The following is a 19,009-nucleotide window of genomic DNA, read 5'->3' on the forward strand; positions in this document are numbered from 1 at the left end:
CCAGTATTCATTACTGTGTATTGTGAATAGAACACCTAAGTCAAATTAGCAGTGTAATTGCTAACCATAGACCCAAGTTAAACTGAATATTTATTTATTTTAGGTGTCCAAAACTGTCATGGAGGAATGTTTTTTGTCTTGAATCACTTAAATCCATACACTGCTTAATTAAAGGTCCAGTCAGTGTGTGACATTAAGGAGAGTTTATCAGCAGAAATTGAACATAATATTGAAAAAAATAATAGTTAGATTTGTGTACCATTAGAATAGGATTTTTATATGTAATTTAGACAAGGACCTTGGTTAACAGGGGCTGCCCTCTTGTACCACACTGTTGCTACTAAATCTGACCACACAAATAGGTTTAAAGTCATTCATTCTGTAGTTCTCTGATACACTAAACACTGGACTTTTAATCTTAATTCAGATTAGCTACATTACTTGAGTTTTGGAGCTAAAGATACACAACTCAAGCAATGTATTGCAGCAGGTAGTGAGTATTGAATGTATGACCTGGTTGAAACGATCTCTCATTTTAGCCTTGTTGCCACACTAAGCTTGATGAAGACAGATGTCCCCGCTATCATCTATCACCACGCTTTGGTTCCACACTTTTGCACTACATAATCTGAATTGAGATGCAGGACTCCAGTGACTGCTCCTTGCCTCTGGACAATCTGTTTTATGAGAAACCCATTGTCCACAAAGTGTGAGTGAAAAATACAGCACATCTCCCCTTTCACTTGCTATTCTGAACAACTTACAAATGTTTTGCTTTGTGTTGTATTTGATAGAAAGCCACTGCACCAGGAGGCAAGTCCATGGCACTTGGAACTTCCACCATCCCTTTCTCAGATTCCAGCCACTCAGTATATGCAGGAGGAGGCAGAGTCGATCTATACCGTCCCCAGTATGTTATTCCCTGGATTAAGATTAATTCCATTTGAGTAAATTTGAGTTAACTGCTGAGTTTCTGTCCTATTTGAACTTTTTTGACTTTGTTTTTGACAAAACAAAGCAATATCTGGGTCTTACAGTTTGATGTGTTCTCTTAATCATATGAATAACTTGTATAGTTAAATATCTGCTCCAAATGATTTTCATTTTACCAAATCACTGTCAAATAATTTTTGAAAGAACTAAATTACAGCTGCAGACAACTCGATTCGAGGAAACTCTATCCCTTTTCTGTATTACTCACAGGTTTCTCACATAAACCTGGATCTACAACACTGTCCCTGCCTCAGTTTAAAGTATCAGATGGCCTCAAAGTCCCATCTAATTCTTACTATGACAAGAAAGAGGATAAGGAGACTCAGACTGCCAAGAGCAGGGGCAGCATCAGCACATGTGATGGCCTTTGGGGAGGTGAAGGGTTCAGGGATTACTCTCCGGGTGCCATTCAGAGTGGCAGAGGTGGAGATGAATCCCTGCAGGACTCTGGTCATGTGGGCATCAGCAGAAGGTGTTTGGCTCTGGAGAGCATTAAAGACCCACCTTTACGGAAAAGGCAAGTGTCAAGACGATAATCACATGATTGTGAAGTAAAGTGTAAAGAGTGTGTGCGCAAGTCTTTAAGACTTGCGCACACACTCTTTTCTGTACGAAAATGTAATCTAATGCTGATTCACATTTGGATTCTTCTTTGAATATGAAATATGGAATCTATTATATGCCTGGGAACTACTCTGAATCATAGGGAGGCTTGATTTTTCAATAAATGTGTGGTTCATAATAAGAAAATGCCAAGTCATCCACCGTGAATTAATGCCAGAGGACAGAATGCCTCTGACTTCCATATCCTGCTTTTCTCCGCACAACAGCTTGTTCAAGGTTCAGGGGCTGAACAGTGAAGGTGACTCGTCAAACAGAGGCAACCTCAGCAGCAGCATCGGTGGTGGCAGCAGCAAGACAGCGTCCAGATCGCAAACTTTTCTCACTCAGGTTACCATGGTGACAGTGCCTCCTCCTCTTCAGCTGCCATGGACGACAGTTTGCCAGGCAGATCCCCCTCTCCCTCCAAAGCCCCCCTTTATACCCCCTCCTCTAGGCTCATTTGCAGCGAGTAGCCAACCCCCACAGCAGGCGACACACTCAGCGATGCCGGACAAGGGCACAAAGAGAGCCTTCGTCCCGCCCATGACCCCTCAGCCGCTCTGCATACAAGGTGCTGCACTTGCACTGACACAGTTTCAGACAGGCGTGTGCTCACAGTTTACCACTGGTCTACCAAACAACACTCATACAGCTTATGTTAAGTCTTGCAGCTAATGATTGTGCCTGTGCCTAGCTGTGGCAGCAGCTGCCATGTGCCGTGTGTTAGGGTGTGACGAGGTAAAATGAGGTGAGCTCTCCTCATTGACCGTTCCAGTGTAATGAAACATGCTGGTCACTAGGTGGAGGATAGAAGCAATAGGCAGTTATAGTAACCTTGTAGTCTACAGCCATTTTGAACCAAAAATAAAATGACTACACATGAAGATTAATTTATACTTTACATGAAAAATTTATATAATTTCTTGTACACATTTTAGGTTCTTCCGGGTGTGAAGTTTTGCGACCTGTTTCTGAAATCCGTATCCTTTCTGTTGTTGTGTTGGTTCATACAATTTTAAATTGTTAAATACATGGAGTTTTTATGATGTTTGATTTCTCTTAACTATGCAACTACAGCATCTAAGTTCAGATCTGTCTTCAACGAGTTCCCATTTTTCAACTACGTTCAGTCCAAAGCACTAGATGACGTGAGCATTATTTGAAACCCTTTATAAACAGTATGCAGCAGATTTTTATTGTTTTGTTACAACCTGCGGCCATGTGGAAGTGGAAGAGTCCCCTGGAGTGTATTTAAATTTGCTTTTTTTTTTACAGGTTCTTTACACAGATAAGAACTTTGTGGCATGTGCTCCGACTGGATCTGGTAAAACAGTGCTGTTTGAGTTGGCCATCATTCGCCTGCTAATGGAGACATCTGAGCCCTGGAGAGATGTCAAAGCTGTGTATAGTGAGTCAACAGTAATATCCTGTATAACTTGTTAATACAATTACATTAAAGGGACAAGGGAAACGTGCTTTAATATAATTCTTTGTACTCTCTGAATATAAGGCATTGTATTTGAAAAGTTATAATTTTTTAGACTTAGCATGGTGGAAATTGCCACCTCTTTTTGAATAAATTAAAATGTGATTAGCTTTATTGTTAATGCCCTTTGCCAGTGTAAACAAACCTTGTGCTGTTGTACTATAACATGAATCTAAACCTATTAGAACTTGTGCAACAGACCTACATTTAAGGAAATCATATAAAAAAGACCCGAAAAACATTTGACTTTTTATGTTTATGTTGTCTGTTGTTTTGATTTTTGAGTAAGGCCTTGTCAATGTTTTTCCAGTTGCACCGATCAAAGCTCTGTGCAGCCAGTGCTTTGAGAACTGGACAAAGAAGTTTGGTCCTCTGGGGCTGACCTGTAAGGAACTCACGGGAGACACAGAGATCGACGACTTCTTTGAGATTCAAGACTCACACATCATCCTGACCACACCTGTGTGTGACACTATACTGCATTTCACCTAAACCAGCAATAGAAAGTGTGAAAAAAGTATAATCTGAATGCAGTGTGTGTGCGTGTGTTGTGTGCATGTGTGTGTTCTGTCAGGAAAAATGGGATAGCATGACCAGAAAGTGGAGAGACAACTGTCTGCTGCAGCTGGTCAGACTCTTCCTTATTGATGAGGTTTGTGCATTTATCAGGTATTTTCGTCATTCTTCATGATCATCCAAGAGTGCAGTGCAGGAGATGCATTCCCTTATGTTAATAATAGAATACAATAATTAGGAATTCATTTTCTCATTCATAGTCTCTGAATTCAACTGTATGAGGAAACTGTTCATTCTCCCAGGTGCATGTGGTGAAAGATGCAACTCGTGGTGCCACCTTGGAGGTGGTGGTGAGCAGAATGAAGGCAGTACACACTTACAGGACAGTACAGAATCCAGACACAGGCCTCTCTATGAGATTTGTGGCTGTATCAGCCACCATACCCAACATCTCTGATGTAAGTGCCAGACAAAGAGAGTCTGTGACAACTTAACTCTTGTATTTGATTGCACTGAATCTCTAATATCAACCTGTGACCATTTCTTGAACTGTCTGTCTGTTATTAGATAGCAGACTGGCTGTCTAATGAGAGCGGTCCAGCCACATATCTGGAGATGGATGAGAGCCATCGCCCTGTGAAGCTGAGAAAGGTGGTGCTGGAATTCCCCTGCAACCCAAACCAAACTGAGTTCAAGTTTGATCTGTCACTCAACTACAAGATGGCCAACATCATACAGACGTACTCTGACCAGAAGCCAGCTTTGGTGGTAGGTTTGTTTATGTATTTGTTTTTTATGCTTTTTAATTATACAGAAAAAGATAATGGGATGATCTATCCTAAGATGTTCAAATTAAAATATAAAACATAGCACATGCCATTACCATGGAAGATGTGATTTATTGGCTAAATAATTGTACCATCTTCTCCAGTGATCCTCTCCCAGTTCCCTCTGGAGGTGTACAGAATCGGAAAATTATCTTCCTTAAGTTTAGATGTAACAATCAATGTAATCAATGTGTTTAGTCTTTTTTGCTTGCTGCCAGCAGAATCTTTAGAATATATTTTCGTTTCTTGATAGTCATTTAGTGATATGTTAAAAGTAAAAGGATTTGAAGTTCATCCTGATTTTAGAATTTTTTTTTTAGCTACAGCCATCCAGAACAGTTGAATTGATGGGCAAGCCCTGAAAGCACACTCCCTCGAACAGCATAATGGAATCACATGCTTTTATTATTGATTTGTTCATTGTCCAATCATTACAGTTTCTCTGTAGTTTTGTTCGACCAGGAAAGGAGTCCAGCAGTCAGCTGCAGTTCTGGCCAAGGATGCACGTTTCATCATGAGCATTGAACACAAACAAAGGTATGCTTATTATGTTCATGCATATATAATGCATAATATATTTTTTTTACATAAATGAACTGGAAACTCAATCTTCCTAACTTATTTTGTTAATATGCAATTCTGTTTAGGTTGATGAAATATGCAAACTCTATTATGGATTCCAAACTTAGAGGTGAGTCTTATGAGCAGCATACAAACTCCGAATGTACTTTTGATGTATTTGCTCTTGCTACAAACTGTGTAACATAACATTGTGTTGTGTTTGTAATGTAGATCTGGTGATGTTTGGAGTTGGTTACCACCATGCAGGAGTTGCCTTGTCTGATAGGAAGCTGATTGAAGAGGCTTTCACTGTGGGAGACCTTCCTGTTCTCTGTGAGACTCACTTCCTCACTTACACACATGAGATGACGCGATTATGCCACATGATCAAGTGTTTACATCAACTCAAGCACACAGATTGAAAAAAAAAAAAAAACATAAAATATTAAACAAATCAAATGCTAATAATCTTACTTACTTTGGTCTTACTTCCTAGTTACCACCAGGACCCTGGCCATGGGGGTGAACCTTCCAGCTCATCTGGTGGTGATCAAGTCCACGATGCAGTATGTTGCCGGCTCCTGTGAGGAGTACAGTGACGCGGATCTGCTGCAGATGATAGGCCGAGCCGGAAGACCACAGGTTACAGGAGAATTACATTTTTTAAAATCGTTAAATAGGCCAGTGGTTCTCAAATGATTTATACCACCTGAGAAAACATTGATTTCTCAAAGTAACGCCATTATCACCAGTGTTAAATGCAGTGGTGTAAATAGGCTGAGCAAAGTCAGCTACAGACAGAGGCAGATTTATTCTCAATAAGATAATGAAAAACCAAATTTCTGAAGTACTACCAGAGGAAGCTTGTGTACAATGGGTGGTATATGTACCATAGTTTAAGAACCATGTATATAGGATTTAAAACATACAAATTAGCTTTATTATAAAGTCTCTGCATTTGATTATTGTATTTCTTCCTCTAGTTTGACACATCAGCAACTGCAGTGATCATGACCAAAGTTCAAACGAGAGACAAGTATATGAAACTTATGAATGGAGTGGAAATCATTGAGAGCAGGTATTGTGAACAGTAAGAACTTTTTTCTTACTCATTTCAGTTTACATATAGGAGAGATATTGTATGGTAGAAGTGACAGAAGTAACAGTATGCTTCAATCCCTCAGTCTACACAGTCACCTGGTGGAGCACCTCAATGCCGAGATTGTTCTCCAAACCATCAGTGATGTCAACATGGCCCTTGACTGGATTCGCTCCACCTTCTTGTACATCAGAGCCCTCAAGAACCCTGCGCATTATGGTGGGCGCTCAAACAACAACTCAGTATAAAATGTCTAGATAATATTCCCCAGCTTCATTGTCATTAATGTGTATGTCACTGTTGTAGCATCAGTCAGTGCAGCGTGTTTGACCTCCCATTTCAGGGTTCTCTGCCAACTTAGACAGACATGGAATTGAAGGAAAATTACAAGGTGTGTTTACAACTCTGAAGGTCACTTATAAAGCACATTGAGAGGAGGACATTTCTTAGATTGATTAAATCAATTAATTAATTAATCAGATGAAAGTTACATTTTCTCATCGTCACTTTAGATCTGTGTCTAAGGAACCTCAACTCTCTGACGTCCATTGGTCTGATCAACATGGATGAAGATATCAACATCAAACCAACAGGTAATGGAGAATGTGTCTAAATAGTTTGAAAAATGTTTATTGAGTTATTTTTAAATTACTTGTTGATGATGTGGATCATATCTACATTTAACTATGCTGTTCTATTACAACTGACCATCATATTGTGGATGAAATATTGTTAAGTAGGTTATTTTTGCTCTCAACAGAGGCCGGCAAGTTGACGGCGAGGTACTGTGTTGCCTTTGACACCATGAAACAGTTCTGCAATGTGGCTGGCACTGAGAACCTGTCTGACCTGGTAGGTTTCTTGATGAATCTACTCGACTCGTACGTTTGGTTGAACTGAAACCACAATTTTTGTGTTGTTATACTGGTTTCCTGTAAATTAACTCACTATACGTTAATGCAACGCATTGCATTGTATAGCACAGTATTCAGTTTAATGCTTGTACATAACAGATCGAGCTGGTGTCCAAGAGCAGAGAGTTCAGTGACATCCAGCTGAGAGTGAATGAGAAAAAGCCCTTGAACACTTTGAACAGGGACAAGAACAGGACCACCATCAGGTCAGTATCATAATCTGTGTTAGCTTTGTGCACAAACTTTATTTAACTTTATGGTGGGAATAACATAGTGATGGAGGTAGGCAATGTTCGTAATAAAGGAGATTTTTATGTATGTGTCTAGGTTTCCCATTGAAGGAAAGATCAAAACCAGTGAGATGAAAGTGAACTGGTAGGTTCATTCTTTCTGAGATTTCCCTGTGGATAATCAGTATTAAATATAAATGGAATTCTGTTTCATGAAACAGTGGACTGTCCCATGTTCAAATAATTTTTTCATTGCTTTGTCTTTAGCTTGATTCAGGCTCAGCTGGGTTCCATCTTGATTCAAGAGTTTGGACTCACACAGGACGCGGCAAAGATCTTCAGGAATGGTTTGCGCATCAGCAAATGTATGTTGCATATACCGTATATCAAGAAAAATTTATAAAATGTATATAATATTCTACACATATTCTATATGTTTTCATAAACTTTGATTGTTTTGAAATAATAAAAAGAAGTTTAAAAAAAAAAAAAAAAAAAAAAACTTTGATTGTTTTTGATCTGCATAAGGTCTGTCCGAGTTTCTGAGTAAGAGATCCAACACAGGTTTCTCTGCTCTGCTCAACTCCCTGATCCTGGCTAAGAGCTTCAGAGCGAAGTTGTGGGAGAACTCACCGTACGTTTCCAAGCAGCTGGAAAAGATAGGTGGGTACTACTATTAGCATATGACAAAACGTTTGCCAGCTGAATAAACTGATGGTATTATTTTCAAATGTTTCTATTTGATTTCTATCTGTTTGATATTCTGGTAAATGTTAATGTTTATGTACATTTCTACAGATCTGATAACAAACATACTGTGTGTTTCAGGTCAGACTCTGTCAACGGCGATGGTGAACGCTGGACTCACAACTTTCAGCAAAATAGAGCAAACCAATGCCAGGGAACTGGAGCTGGTCAGTCTGTGTAATATTTGATATAATATATAATATACTCCTTAATGTTTGAGTTAAACATTTGAACTACATGTTTAAATGTAAAATATTTGGATGTTCTTTCTTTCACATTTTTCTCTGATTCAGATTGTCAACAGACATCCACCCTTTGGAAACCAAATAAAAGAATCTGTCATTGGTCTCCCAAAGTATGAAGTTACACTGGAGCAGGTAAAACATGTCAAAAGGTTATTATAACAGGTTAAAGTACATTTTATTATGTTATTCAACAGAACATTTCTCTATTTGATGGTCACTGGATGGTGTTTTTCTTCAGTGTTTTTCCTTAAGTTGTTGCTGTATTTTATAGCTTCCGAGGTACAGTTGTGCTACAGCAGAGATTGTGGTGAAGGTGAACCTCAAAAATCAAACACAGCTGCTCTCCAGGAGAACAGCTCCAGACAACCACTATGTCTCACTGATCATCGGAGACTCTGACAACAATTTGGTCTTCCAACAGAAACTCACGTGAGAAAAAAACAACATATTTGTGTCCCGGGCTAACATCGTCTACATTAATTCACCTTGAATCTGTCACTAAATCAGAACAAAGACAATTTGAAACCAGAAGTTTACAGTTCATTTTCAGGAGGCCTCCTCCATCTTTGTTTTTCAGGGACTCGGTGCTGATGAAGTGTGGCACATGGTCAAAGAAAATTGATGTGGCAAAGGCCTCAAAAGGAGAGGAGATCAGTGTCAATCTCATCAGTTCAGAATATGGTATAATGGAAAATCTTTTCTACAGCTTTTTTTATGCAGGGCAGTATTTGTTTAGTCTCACATCAGTCTTGTAATACATTCAAATTCATCAAACCAAACCATGTATTTTGTTGCTGTTACATGTCTGTAGTATACACCTTGTCTTTGCACATCCTGTGTTGGACTGACTATCACTGTTTCTCTAGGCAGTTTAGGCACTTTTACTGTACTTACTGTCTCTTCCTCTCTTAAAGTGGGCTTGGACATCCAGCAGAACTTCAATGTATACTACTCTGGAGCCAGGAGGTTTGGTGCTGACAATCCCTACAATGTACCACATGATCGTGCTGGACAGAGTCAGCAGCAGTCTGTACTGAATCCACCGTCCACAGATCAGGCAACGCCTCAGTGGGAAAATGCCACTTCTGTCACAGACCAAGGCATGAGCACTGTAGCTTTGTTACTGAGGATGTAATTATGAAATTCTATATGTGCAGTAGATATAGTACTACTTTGAAATGAAGATTGATATCAAACGTATTATTTTGCAGATTCAGGCAACAAAAGACAATGCAACCACTTCTGCAAGAATAAGGATCTCTGTGGCCACGACTGCTGTGAGAAAAGTCTTACTTGTCATAATTTGTGTGTGCTTTTGTGCGTTTGTCTATCATGATCCTCCAGTCTGTGAATCAGAATGCATCTGTGTCATCTCTCCCTCAAGGTAAAGTAGGAGTAACTGTGACAAAGAAGAGGTTAGCAAATCAAGAGTCTAGTTTCCCTTCCTATTTAAGAGACCTTAGGAGCAGATGTGACACACTTGCACAGACTCCTGTCAAAAGACTCAAGGTGACGATGTTGAATTACTGCAAAAAGATATAAAATACAGAAATTAAGACATAGATGCAAAACAAAAACACAAAAAGTGTGTTGTTGATGTTCTGTTTTATTTCCTCAGATGAAAATGAATGAGGAGTCTGTGTCTGCCAACATGCATGGGTTTGCATACAAACCCAAAGAGAGGCTTACTACTGTTTCCAGGTATTCACAGGACTACACTGACATTTTACACATTGAATCGATACAAGTGCTGCAATTTATTCTTGAAAACTGTTGTTGATTATATTATTTTCTGTGGTATCTGAAGGTATGGGACTAATCACTATGGGGCTTCAGTGAGACTGCACTCTGACACTCTAACAGGACAAGACTGCGACCAACCAGCAGACCAAGTTTATCTGCACAATTCTGACCGTGGTAAGGGACATAAAGAAAATGACTGCAATTTAATGACCACATGTTCAGTTACATTGTGTTTTCCTGCCTCACTGTCATTTTCTCCCTCTCTCACTTTATCAGATTATAACAACTATTCTGGGGACATGTACGGTGCAATGGAAGAAGTGACCCAAACGCCCAAACGCCATCAAAGTATTGTCAAATAACTTAACTTATTAGTAGATATGTTTACTAGTGTTTTGCAGGTTGCACTACTAATGCTATTACTATATAGGCAGAGGTTTCCGAGCTGTTATCAGTCATTTTCAATTAACTATCATTAACTATCAAGTCATGGAATTTACATTTGTAGCACAGAACAGTGCATTCATGAGTTTGTACATTTGTATCCACATACAGCCCAGCTTACACACACACACAGACATGCACAGTAGACTGAATCCTTTGATAAATACGTCTGTATTCAGGTTCCTTTGTCTGGAAGAAGCCCGGAACGAGTGGTTGGAGGCAGAACCCTGAACAGCCTCTAAACCAGATCAATGCAAGCAGCTCCAGTTACTCTAAGTGGTCCCCTGCAGTAACAAACCAGATCAATCAACTTGACACTGCTTCATCCTCACAAATACCGACAATCAGCTTTGACCTGGGTAATGACTGGGACGAGTGGGGCGACTTTGATGATGAGAACTTGGTCAGTGCCAGCGAGACGTCGTTTGACACATGCCTGAAAAATCCTGACCCTGCAATCCAGAAGTCTGTTGGCAGCATTCAAGGTAAAGTGGAGACAGAGAGGATTTGTCTTTTCGTTTGTCAGATTTTCTGTTATTATCTTTATGTTAAAATCACATTTGCATATTCATTTTGATAATGATATGTATATTTTATGTGTAGGCTTTCCCGCTGCAGCAACACCACATTTCCTCACCTCCTCACAAGTCAAACCCTCCATAAGCTCTGCCAGGACACCACTGAGGTAAGGCCAGAAAATGATGCCCATATTTTCCTTAGACTGTTTTTTTCTTTTGCAATCGCAGACAGAATATTTACGTTATGTTTTCATATAAATGTTGCCAATATCAAATCATTTTTATTGTTTTAGGGTGATTTCCTCCCTGGTCACAAACAGACCGCATAATAAAGTCACGCCTGATTGTAATAAAAAGGTGAGTTTGTGCATTCACAGATACACTATATGGACAAAAGTATTTGGCCACACTTTTTGGTTCACATGTTTCAATCAGATTTTGGGCTAGGCATCTTAACATTTCAGTATACCAACACATTTTAGACAATGCTTTGCTTCCAATTTTGCGGCAACAGTTTGAGGAGGCCCTTTTCTGTTTCAACATGACTGTGCCCCAGTACACAAAGCTAGGAATATATAGTTGTGGTTTGACGAGTTTGATGTGGAAGAACTTGACTGACCAGACCTCAACCCCAACGAGCACCTTTGGGATGAATGCTCATAAATGCTCTACAGAATGAATGGGCACACATTCACATAGAAACACCTCCAAATTATACATATTAAAGTCCTGTTTATGTATTTGAATATGTAATTACAGTCCCTGTTGGTGTGAAGCGGACAAATACATTTGTCCATATAGTGTATGCGCCTGTGCCACTAATTTTAACTAGAATGTTGTCAGTGACCAAGGGACTCACCTCTCCTCTTGTGCAGAGACCAAACATCTTCAGTGAAGAGCTCACAATAAAAACACCAGAAACTCCTGCACAGAAGCGCACGGCCCCAGCAACCAGAGGGTTTGATTTCTTCTCAACAATGAGAGTCTCAACCAATACCAGCTCACATGTCAGCAGAAGGTAGCGAAAATATAATTTATATTTATAGAAATGTTTGTTTTTCATGATTATTCGGTGAATGAATGGATACACTTTTATTAAATTAAACCTAATTGATGTAATTTCCCTATTTTTTTTATAACTGCTTCTTCAGCATCAACAGCAAAGAGGAGGAAGCGTTCCTGGGGATATTTGATGGGATACTTTAGAAGATGTGCCCATCTTACACTGATACGAATTCATTGTTGTCTCTATATTTGTGTTCATAGTTCTATAAACTGTGAGTCATAGAGCTGTTTTAAACCTGTGCTACTATACATTCACACAACATAAACAAAACCAGTTGTTTCTTGGTTGTAACTGTTCTTAATGTAACTGATTTATTTAAGTACTTGTTTAATAAAATATGTTCATTACGAGTTCTGTCGAAGCTAAATGTATTTTCTTAGTAAAACTACTATCTGTTTAATTCATTGCAGGTCAAAAGAAAGGGACTTTAATCACTAAAGGATTATTTTATGAGTCATATTCTTTTAGTGCTGTAAAATTACAAGTTAATGGTGTCAAATAACACATTTAATTCACCATGGAAAACACTGAATCTTTGTTTTTTTTTAAAGAGGAGGAAAAGAGACTCAGCAATGCAAACATGAAAGATGCCAACTGTTGTTTAACATGACAACGAATTTATCAGAGGCCATGCACAGGAATACAGCAGTGCTGTTACCTTAGTAACAACTGACCGGAAGTTTAGGAGATTACTTATATTTTGGCAAATGCTATACATTACCTTTTCACATTGTAATGATTTTATGTTTGCATTGTTGAATCTTACTTTAGTTCCTCGTGGCTTGATTTTGATGAAAAGCCCTAATGCGCCGTTTATTGTCGACATGGATTTCAAAATAAAACTACTTCCGGAGTGTGTCGCGCTTGACACTGCGTGATCTTTGCGAAGGTAACGCGAGAGTATGACGTCACTTTTAGCGGGGAGATTGTTGGCGGAAAGCTTCAGTCTTCTTCTGGCTTCAGTTGTGTACGGAGTTTATTGTTTCACCAATTGAGCTGCAGCTTGTGACTACGCTGAGCTTTTACGACACGGTGTTCTGACCAACTATTAACTTTGCGGACAACAACAACGGTGAGTCTAAAACCTTGTTAACTACTTTTAAAAAGTAGCTGTAGCATGCTAGTAGGTAAGTTATAATGGCATCATAGACAGGACTCGCCTACTTAGTTTTAACTGTTCTGACTCATTGTACCTATGGGTGTATAAGCAGTTTGAGAGAAAACATCGACTTCATATGCAATGTATGACCATTCTCGTAAAAAAGTGTTCTTAAAGTTTAGGGACTGTAACTTTTTTTCCAGATGGCGTTGTCTCCTATGTGTACTGAAAGCATCAGTACAGATGGCTGTAATGTCAAACATGACCGAGGTTACAGGAAGAGGACTGTTACAAGTGAGTGTGTGACTTCTGACATTTTATGATTAAATTGTAATGACTTGAAATTCACACTGTAGGGAATAAAGCAAGGGCAAGCACTCCTCCAAACCTCCATGAAAGTCACTTCTTTTCCAAACCATTGTTAACATCTAATAATGTTGTTCCTGCTTCACCCAAAAAAAAATTAACAGTTCTTTAAGAAAATATATATCTGGATCTGGATTACCAGCAAATCTCAATCATTTATTGGGCCATAACCTGTGCATACTGCAGTCATAGAAGAGAAACATTAAGTACTAGGGTACACAAACAAAAATACTTGTACATGTATAAGAATAGTATTTTGTGGGTTTTCTTCCAGGAGATGTGGAGATGGACATTGAGTTCCTCTACAAAGCCGTTCCTCAGTTGGCCAAGGTTTTCCGCATCATAGACAAAATCGGAGAAGGTATGTGCTGAGTTCAAACACTGTCTGCTGTAGACTTTTACACTGAATTAACTGCGGCAGAATAAATGATGTTCATCTGTATACAGGTACATTCAGCTCAGTGTACCTGGGTGAGGCTCAGGTGCGAGACGGAAGGAAGGAAATGTTTGCTTTAAAACATCTCATCCCGACCAGCCATCCTACACGCATTGCTGCTGAGCTTCAGTGTCTCAACGTTGCTGGGTGAGTCTATATACAACTGTGATATTATAAAGTGATGTAAAAGGTAATACTCTGCCCCAACTGGCATACAGCCTTTGTAAGAACAGAAGAAATGTGCATCATCCATGGCGATAAAGGACATTCAAAGATTGTTTATTCTGTTCATTTTCTTATATAGCCTATTTTTGCTTTAGAAGAGACTGGCCACAATGGTCTCCATCACTTGCAGATGCATTGAAATAGGTTCTTTTGTCTCTGCATTTTTTATCTGTTTTCAGAGGCAGAGAAAATGTGATGGGGGTGTCATACTGCTTCAGGAAGGAGGATCACGTGGTGATTGTCATGCCCTATATGGAGCATCAAGCTATTGTGGTATGTACACTGTTGCAAGTTATATGGTATATGGTTTTCTTAATGATGCTCTGGCTCTTGAGTCAGTCTCCCCCCCCCCCAATGTCAGTCAAATACTAGTTGTTGAAACAATATATTTTTATTAAATAACTCTTATTTTCTTTACACTTTAGCATTCAATTTAAAATGTGGAGACTTACTATAACTGAATTACAGTGTAGAAACATTGAACTCTAGGTAATCATTCAGATGCTCCACAACTAAGTCTTATTTCAAAAACTTAGTTGCGGGGGCTGGTGTCTCCTTGTATTCTCCCTATTAGCATAACCACATGCTGTAACCTGCGTGGGAGGGAGGATGCTAGCGAGAGGTCATGTGATTATATTGACCCACTAGTGGTCATGTGACACTGAATCATGCTCACTGGGAGGGCTTCTGCTGCATGTATTGCATGTAAGCATTATCTTAGACCATATATCTTGCCCACTTCTACTTGATATACTGTATTTAACTTCTGATCCAATCACTATGCTTTTATCAGGACATCATTGGCTCACTAAGCTTTGACGAGGTCCGTCTGTACATCTATCACCTGTTGAAAGCCTTGAAGCACATCCACCAGTTCGGCATCATTCACCGTGACATCAAACCAAACAATTTCCTCTACAACAGGAGCAGCAGAACGTGAGTAGTTGCTCCTCTCTGTGGTATTTTAGTTTGACAAGAGAAAGTGAACATCAGTTGAACATTCCCCTCCCCAACACAAAAACACAACACAGTCAGAGATCCAAAGCATGGTGGGATTTAGAATTGAATTGAACTAAAAACAATACAATAAAAATACAGACAACAAGGCTTCTCTTATAACAAGGGACTTAACCATCAGTAGTTGGTCTCGGGAGTATTTTTCAGAATGTGTCAGCCATCCTGAGTCCCACGTAATGAAAGAAATTAGTCCATGCATGATAGAATACACAAGGTTTCCATCTACACCAGGTTAGATATGTTGTATATGTTAAATATTCCATGGGGAAAAGGTCAAAAATCACCTAATGCCATTCTGAGACAACTGAGGGTTTGATAAAGTGACTGTTTTAGCACATTTGGTCTTTGATCTGTTAGTGAGGACATTTCTCTGAGTAGTTGTGTCATGGTCCAGTGCATTGTTTTACTTTGAAGAATGGACAGTAAGTGTATGACGCATTTATTTGTTTCCTTGTATAAATTATGCATTTGTGTGTAGGTATGCCCTGGTGGACTTTGGCCTGGCTCAGGGAACAGCAGACACCCAGATTGAACTGCTGAAGGTGGTGAGGCAGAGGCCAACACATAAAGGTGGAGGGTCCACAGTAAAGCAAGATGCCACACAGCGGAGCAAAGCACTACCCAGAGCACATCCTAAAACCACAAGCATTACCACAGCTTCAACCTCACTACCTCTGCCTCCCACAAAATCCACGGTCTTGCCATCTTGCTCCTCTTCTTCCACTACCACCATCACGACCACATCTTCTTCAGCTTCTAGGAAAACACAAGTTAAAAAAGCACGTTCTGTCACCACCATCACCACCTCCACACCTCCCACAAAGCACATAAAGGTGCACATGTACTGGTCTCTCTCAATCTGTTAAAGTTAGCTGGTCACTGGGATATGTAAGTGATCATTGTCTGTAGTGATATGTTTGTTTTTGCTAAACTCTGCCATCCTTTTTACCCCTAGGATTTGGCAGAACTGCGAAAAGAGTCGAGGCCTGTTTTTGGAGAGAAGAACATGAACAGCTGCCTTCCAGCTGCCTCCACCACCAAACAACCTGTCGTCAAGACAGAAGTAAGTTAAGTGGTAGGGATGTCCTCATACCAATCTCAGTTATCAGATTTTTTGCATCCATTGTTAAGTCTGTTTTTCTTTTTTGGTTCAAAGAAAAACACTGTACTAGTTACCGATGTTGCTTTTGCCATCGTAGTCATTAATTTACCTCCTGAAATGTATCCCATGATCATACCACACCATGTTTTTGTTAAGCTGGTAAAGCCTGTCAAAACGGAGGCCTCAGCCAGCCGAAGGTACTCGACACCCAACCGGGTTTCTCCAGCTGTCAGGACCCAGAGCAGCGGTCAGAAACCACAGAGGTCTGTACATCCAGGCCTCACCTGTAACTGCTACATGACCGACCGCGTCTGCAATGTCTGCATGTCCAGGTAACAAATAACTACGGCACTCTTTAAGACCCTTTGTGCATTTTAAAATCCCTCATAATGTAGCATCTATGTTCTCATCAGAAATAACATTAAAATGTTATTGTCAACTCTAGCAGTGTCTAAAGAATAACTTTCTTCTATTTATTGTATGTGGTTTTTTAAAAATGTTATTCTAATCAGGACATTAACATGGCAAATTAATGTTTCTCTTTTTGAATTAAGGAAGCAGCAGGTGGCACCCAGAGCTGGAACTCCAGGCTTCAGAGCCCTAGAAGTTCTTACTAAGTGTCCCAACCAAGGGACAGGTAGGTATTTCACACCACAGCTGATGTACTTAAACAACACAATGTTTTCTCAGCACAGTTTTCATTCCTCTCTCATGCCTCATGAATACCCTGAAGAGACTGAGCTTTTCATTTGTGTTGCAGGATTTTTTTTCCTCTCACAGCACAGAGTAGAGGCCGACTGTTATTGACCTTCTGTACTGTCATTAATATTTACTGTTGTACCCTCCTCTGTCCTTTTGTCCTGCATTGTAGCCATAGATGTGTGGTCAGCCGGTGTAATTCTGCTCTCACTGCTCAGTGGTCGTTACCCATTCTTCAAAGCCAACGACGACCTGATTGCTCTCACACAGATTATGACCATACGAGGCTCCAGAGAGACCATACAGGCTGCCAAGTCATTTGGTTTGTGTTCATATTTTTTATTTCAGTGCACTTAGTGTAGTGTCTAAATCATGTGGAAGAAGCCAGAGGTGTATTTAACTTGCATGTTGCGCTTGTGTCTCATCTGTTATTACTTTTATGCGTAGATTCTCATTCATCCAGGACCAAGTTATCCAAAAGTCATTGTATCAGTAGCAACCGTACAACCATTTGACGATGATCTTAATCCCGAGTGTAATCTCTCTTGACACACGGTAAACAAAACCTGGGAGCTGGTGAAATGACTGAAGTTGCTGCAGACTCAACCAATTACAGCACGTAAAACTAAGAAAAAATAAAACAAAGATAATGGACAACATCAGCACTACATTTCCCTAACTTCACTTTCCTGCTTAACACGAGCGTGGGGGGGGGGGGGGGATTACCTCTGTGTTGGGGTGCATCCTATCCTTAACCAACTGATTCAAGGGCTTCATCTGGATGATGGGAGTTTTAGAGCTTGTTTCAGCGTGGACAATCCTGTAAAGGCTCAGTGCAGTCAAAAACATTGAGCGAAAAACAGTGGAACAAGCAAGGGATGCATGTTGCAATGGTGTCACTGTGTCTGTTCATCTGTCTCATTGGAAATAATTAGTTTATGTGCTCAAAAGATGCTGCATGTAAACACCTACTTTTATTGTTAATAAACCAGTTGTCACCATTGGGTAATTCTAGCATATTTAAGTTATTATTGTTTAAGTTAATAATGCTTAATGCTTATTGATATCAGCTTCAATCTGATGTATGTAAGGATCGGTGCTTATTGTCAATTTATTTTGTTTTCAACTCTTATTCAGGTAAGGCAGTGGTTTGCAGTCAGGTATTTCCTCAGCAAGATCTCAGAACGCTGTGTGAGACGCTCAGAGGACGGAGACCATCGCCAGATGATGTCACGCCACTTCACGAAGTCACCAAAGACTCCACTCACCATCAGAACATCCAAGATGAAACTCCCACACATCGTCCCACCGAGGGAACATCAAAGCAACATCAGGATGAAGAGGGTGAAACTCATTTGCCGGTCTCTTCCAGTCTCCCGAAACACCAGGAAGCCTCAAGCAGCAGTAAAAAAACCTCAAGTCACTTCGCTAAACAGAGCTCAGAGGCAGAGGACTCTGACAGGGGCTGGGACAGAGTCCCTGATGAGGCCTACAACTTGCTGGACCGACTGCTAGACTTGAACCCTGCCACCAGAATCACAGCTGCTCAGGCTCTTCAGCACCTCATGTTCAAAGACCTGCCAGAATGTAATTAAATCTCTTACCTCCCGGTAATACCTTTTAAATCCTACGCAGACTAAATATTAATTTAAAGGTCCAGTAAATGCAGGGGTCCTCTGCTCAACCCTCCCACTTCAATGTACAGTAGTTTTCACATACAAGACAGGATGTCACTCTTTGTTTATGCCGTAAGCTTTGGGGCATTTTGAAGGGCTCTGGTGAGCGTAACATTGGCTGTTTTCTAAATATGTTTTAATATGAAAGGACAAATATTAAACCCTGTAGGCTCACTCTTGTCAAAGCACGATGAACTGACTCTTCCTGATGTACAACAGTGTGCAGGTGTTTTAATTTCCAGCTGTATTTTATGAATTTGAGTGTCTATTTCAGCTGTTCATTCAAACCACTGAAGTGAACGCTGGCGTTTTCCCTCATTGCACTGGTACAATAAAGACAAAACTAAAGTGACAAACTCCCATCATTTACTGGGTAAAGCCATAATTATGTTTAATT

The 19,009-nt window shown here is 39.9% G+C and overlaps 2 protein-coding genes across 2 annotated transcripts; both read left to right on the forward strand.

The window, feature by feature from the left end:
* Positions 1 to 638: 638 nt before the first annotated feature.
* Positions 639 to 12,132, forward strand: hfm1 (helicase for meiosis 1; the record flags this gene model as incomplete). The annotated part of the gene is made up of 37 exons (XM_083889511.1): positions 639 to 709; positions 795 to 910; positions 1,204 to 1,510; positions 1,824 to 2,167; positions 2,535 to 2,576; positions 2,674 to 2,744; positions 2,872 to 3,004; positions 3,393 to 3,544; positions 3,657 to 3,734; positions 3,901 to 4,056; positions 4,166 to 4,366; positions 4,874 to 4,962; positions 5,073 to 5,116; positions 5,218 to 5,319; positions 5,483 to 5,628; positions 5,970 to 6,064; positions 6,171 to 6,304; positions 6,429 to 6,476; positions 6,598 to 6,678; positions 6,846 to 6,937; positions 7,099 to 7,205; positions 7,327 to 7,374; positions 7,497 to 7,594; positions 7,758 to 7,892; positions 8,058 to 8,143; positions 8,270 to 8,353; positions 8,493 to 8,650; positions 8,799 to 8,902; positions 9,136 to 9,321; positions 9,433 to 9,498; positions 9,606 to 9,730; positions 9,840 to 9,922; positions 10,029 to 10,138; positions 10,241 to 10,312; positions 10,588 to 10,893; positions 11,012 to 11,093; positions 12,078 to 12,132. The coding sequence occupies 37 exons, from the start codon at positions 639 to 641 to the stop codon at positions 12,130 to 12,132; spliced, it is 4,407 nt and encodes a 1,468-aa protein (XP_083745637.1).
* An 837-nt stretch (positions 12,133 to 12,969) lies between these two features.
* On the forward strand, positions 12,970 to 18,531 carry cdc7 (cell division cycle 7 homolog; the record flags this gene model as incomplete). The annotated part of the gene is made up of 12 exons (XM_083889514.1): positions 12,970 to 13,064; positions 13,295 to 13,385; positions 13,732 to 13,818; positions 13,905 to 14,040; positions 14,298 to 14,391; positions 14,912 to 15,054; positions 15,614 to 15,968; positions 16,091 to 16,198; positions 16,394 to 16,569; positions 16,792 to 16,874; positions 17,109 to 17,258; positions 18,074 to 18,531. Exons 2-12 carry the CDS (start codon positions 13,295 to 13,297, stop codon positions 18,529 to 18,531), a joined length of 1,881 nt encoding a protein of 626 aa, XP_083745640.1. The 5' UTR covers positions 12,970 to 13,064.
* Between the last annotated feature and the right edge of the window lie 478 nt (positions 18,532 to 19,009).

Source organism: Microchirus variegatus (assembly GCF_963457635.1).
Source record: "Microchirus variegatus genome assembly, chromosome: 5".
Classification (NCBI taxonomy): Eukaryota; Metazoa; Chordata; class Actinopteri; order Pleuronectiformes; family Soleidae; genus Microchirus; species Microchirus variegatus.